The following is a 4,232-nucleotide window of genomic DNA, read 5'->3' as shown; positions in this document are numbered from 1 at the left end:
CCCGGACCCTCCGGTCCTCGTCCAGGTTTTTAAAATGTTGTCTTATGTCTATTAGTTAACTTCCCTTTGGAATTAACAAATTAGTCCGACCGGTGTATATGTTTTGGTTGGAGTGTTATATAGCATCTTCAAAATATGATGAAAAGACAAAATCTTTTGAACTAATCCAATTCAAAGCCATATAGGTTCCTAAACAAAATATAGCATTCTGCGACGTCAAAATTCCAAAAGTATTGCTTGGTTACCACGTTGATTTATGCTTGATTTTTTCTCTTAAGCTTTTAAAACTCTTAACAAGAATATCGTATTTCAATTTGAGGAGAATTTCGAGTTGGTTATATACCCCAATATAAACCAAAGTAAAATCAATGTATTAATTAATTATTTCTCTGTAAGTTGGCTATTTAGATTCTATTTTTTTTTTTCTACAACTTGTTTCTTTTTTTTGTTCTCGTTCATCATTTTAGTTAGAAACTTCGGATAAATATGGGTTTGGTCCGATATTTTTTTGGTTCAAAACATGGCTTTGGTCCGATACTTTGGTCTAGTTTTAGCTCAGTTTAGCGTTGCGTTCACATGCAAGTTAACCTCTTATTATCTTTTAGTTCACATGAATGCTTTTATCATGTGAATAGGTCTTGGAGGAGGAGTCGGGGGATTGATAGCAGGAGCGGCAACAGCGGCCGCGGCTGCAATGGGAGGTCACCACGCAGGTCATCACGGAGGCTACGGGCACCACGGCCACGGAAAATACAAAAGAGGGTTTTTTGGAGGAGGGAAGTATAAGCGAGGGAAGCACAGTATGTTCGGAGGAGGGAAGTACAAGCGTGGTAAGCACGGCATGTTCGGAGGCAAGCATGGCATGTTCGGACGAAGGAAGTGGAAATGATTCATAATCTCATTCCTCTCTACATATATTTAACAACTTAATATTAAGCTTATATATTTAAATCTGTGTGTCATTGTGTTTATTATTTGTGCTTAAGTACATGTACGATTTATAAAACTCTTTAATATATTTAGTTGAATTTTGTCTTATGAATGTTAAATTAATGGTGAAGGACATCTCTTATATTTTTTTGGAATAAATTCAGTTTAATACAAATTTTGGAATAAACACCTGGATTAAATTTGGATTTGGAGACTGGAATGTTTGGAAGATTTTTTTTCCGAAGAGAACGTATTCAACATTACATGATAGACAGAAACTAAAAATTGATCTTACCCTTTTTTAAAAAAACAATAATAAATTGATCTTAGCCTAGACTCTCGAAACAAGATAAATTCCTATCTTATTGGGTAGATTCAAATTAACACAGAATAATTGTATTATCCTGTAACAAAATGTTTTAATTCCGATAAATTTATTTAACATAAAAGGTAAATAAAAATGTGAGATAAATAAAGGATAATCAAACTGGTTAGAATTGGGATAATCAGTGATAAGTAAAAGATAATTATTCATCCTCATTATTATTATTATTGTTTTAACTCTTTTAGTTCTATACTTCAAGTGTACATCATTTGCTCGGTTTTTACTTCTTTTTCTTTAATTATCAAATTCAGCTCTATAAAATCGGTTGGAGTTTCGATAATGTTTATACAAAAAAACCTAATTTACTTAATTGTAGCAACAATGAATTAATTTCAAATTTTAATATTTCGTAGTCAATAAAAATAAACGGATAAGAAAGTCTTTAGTCAAGTGGTTACAGAACCGCGACCGATCTCACATGAGTTCGATTCCACTAAATCGTGTTATTCCGTGTAGATGATTGTTTTTTATAAATGAAAATTATTAATAAATAATAACCAGATAACTAAAAATTAAATTAGAATTATATTTATCGACCTACTAAAATGGAAATAAAAAAAAGTTTTTAATTAAAATGTTCTACTCAAAGTCTTATACATTACGTGGCTACTGAGCTAATCCATTTCTTAATATTTTTTTTATTGTGAATAAACCGGATTAATATCCAAACAACTAAAATTTATATAATATTTTTTTTTGTGAATAAACTGGATTAATATCCAAACAACTAAAATTTATGTTTCAACAAAATCTAAAATCATCTTTACGTTAAGATTTGTTTTCCTATTCCTATATATACCATTGATTTCTTAACTCTTTCTTCCACTGAGGTAAAAAAAAATCTACAATGATGCATTCTTTAAGATTTCTTTTGTGTTTTCTCTTCATAAGTGGTTGTGCTGCCACAATAGTCTCTCACGATGGCCGAGCCATCACCATTGATGGTCATCGTCGAATTCTTCTCTCTGGATCTATCCACTACCCTAGAAGCACCCCTGAAGTAATTTACATATCAAAATATATGTTAGTGGTGAATCTATTGAGATTTTAGTATTATTGTTAATTAACTACATTTTTTGTTGTTGCTAGATGTGGCCGGATCTTATAAAGAAGGGTAAAGAAGGAGGTCTTGATGCGATCGAGACTTATGTTTTCTGGAATGCACATGAACCTACTCGTCGTCAATATGATTTCTCTGGAAATCTAGATCTTATTCGATTCTTAAAAACCATTCAAGATCAAGGAATGTATGGAGTTCTCCGTATTGGACCATATGTTTGCGCAGAGTGGAACTACGGGTAATAAACTAAACTAGCTTGATTTTACTAATAATATCATGATTAAATTCCATGTACGTTTAAATTAACTTCATTTGGGTTCATTTTGAGTCGCTATGTGCTCATTATGTAAGTCATTAGTGGTCAGTCATTTTTCTATCGGTCAATTATATCACCAAATGGCTTCGATTAATAAATTCTGGATTTTGGAATTCACGAAAAATATATCAGATTTGGTTACCATAAACTAAAAAAAAAATAGAGATAACGTTAATGTGGATGTCTAATTTATTTTTTATTGAATAATTCTAAAAACAATAATTTTTAATGTGGTTTCAATTTTTTTTTCTTTGACCAATACTGGTGGTTACAACTTAATATAAACGATTTAGGAGAAACCAATAAGAGTTTTGAGGATCAAAAATTGAGTTAGCTATATTCTTATAATAAACGCATTTCTCTGTTTACTCCTTCTCCATTACTTAGTTTATGATGATATNTTATTATATTAACTTATACATTTACAAAGACTAATTCTTTGTCTTTACAGTTGAACACATGCAATGGTTATTATTGCGACAATTTTGAACCAAACAACCCCAACACTCCTNATATTAATATCATCTAATCGTTTGAAATAGAGGGTTTCCAGTGTGGTTGCACAATATGCCCAACATGGAATTCAGAACTACTAATACTGCGTTTATGGTAATCCNATTTATTTGTACCATCATTGTAATTAAGTAATTATTATTTATTATCTTAAAAGAATAAGAAGATCCTTGAACTTTTTTTTTTTGACAAAAAGTATTTTTGTACGTTTTTTTAGGAAATTTTCATTTACTTAATATTTGAGTTAAATTTCATTGACCCCAAATTAGTATATTTTTATTTGTAGGTATAAAAATTGGGGAAGCAAAAACCCTCACCGAACCAGCGAAGATGTTGCTTTTGCCGTTGCAAGATTCTTCCAAAGAGGAGGAACATTCCAGAACTACTACATGGTAAAATATTTGTAATGATATAAATTTAGTTTACTTGATTAGTAAAGCACACAAAGGAATTATCATTAACTATAATAATAACCAAAGTTTATGTTACTTTTGTAGTACCATGGAGGCACCAACTTTGATAGAACATCTGGTGGACCGTACATCACAACTACATATGATTATGATGCTCCTCTTGATGAATATGGTAAATATAATATATACTCACATTTAAATTGATTTAAAGTTTTTTGGTTTTTTACAATCATTAAAAAAAATTGTATAAACATGGTGAAAATTGATTAGGTCATTTGAGCCAACCAAAGTACGGACATTTGAAGCAGCTTCATGATGTTCTTCATGCCATGGAGAAGACTCACACACATGGAAACATTACCACTATCGATTTTGGAAACCTAGTCACGGTAATTATCCTTCTTACCTCTTTTCTATAAATTAATATATTTAAATATTTTTCTATAGTATATTTATGAACATATATTATATAGGCAACAATTTATAAAACGGAAGAAGGTTCAAGCTGCTTCATTGGAAACGTAAATGAAACCTCAGATGCAAGAATCAATTTCCAAGGAACATCTTACGACGTCCCCCCTTGGTCTGTTAGCATTTTACCAGATTGCAAAACTG

The 4,232-nt window shown here is 30.9% G+C and overlaps 2 protein-coding genes across 2 annotated transcripts in view; both read left to right on the top strand.

Annotated features, from left to right (window-relative positions):
* LOC104743706 (glycine-rich cell wall structural protein-like) lies at positions 1–1,074 on the top strand (the record flags this gene model as incomplete). Its single annotated transcript, XM_010464754.1, has 2 exons — positions 1–25; positions 636–1,074. Coding segments are annotated over 2 exons (279 nt in total), but the record flags the coding sequence as incomplete, so codon positions are not given.
* The window catches only part of LOC104743705 (beta-galactosidase 15-like), a 5,474-nt gene continuing 3,397 nt past the window's right edge, over positions 2,156–4,232 (top strand). Inside the window, exons 1-7 of the mRNA XM_010464753.1 lie at positions 2,156–2,315; positions 2,405–2,613; positions 3,234–3,335; positions 3,491–3,596; positions 3,702–3,789; positions 3,888–4,006; positions 4,091–4,229. Coding sequence (XP_010463055.1) covers positions 2,163–2,315; positions 2,405–2,613; positions 3,234–3,335; positions 3,491–3,596; positions 3,702–3,789; positions 3,888–4,006; positions 4,091–4,229 — 916 coding nt within the window. The 5' untranslated portion in view covers positions 2,156–2,162. The remainder of the gene's footprint in view (positions 2,316–2,404; positions 2,614–3,233; positions 3,336–3,490; positions 3,597–3,701; positions 3,790–3,887; positions 4,007–4,090; positions 4,230–4,232) is intronic.

The sequence above is a fragment of the Camelina sativa genome, chromosome 14 (genome assembly GCF_000633955.1).
Source record: "Camelina sativa cultivar DH55 chromosome 14, Cs, whole genome shotgun sequence".
NCBI lineage: Eukaryota > Viridiplantae > Streptophyta > Magnoliopsida > Brassicales > Brassicaceae > Camelina > Camelina sativa.
This window is presented reverse-complemented; position numbering and strand designations above follow the sequence as displayed.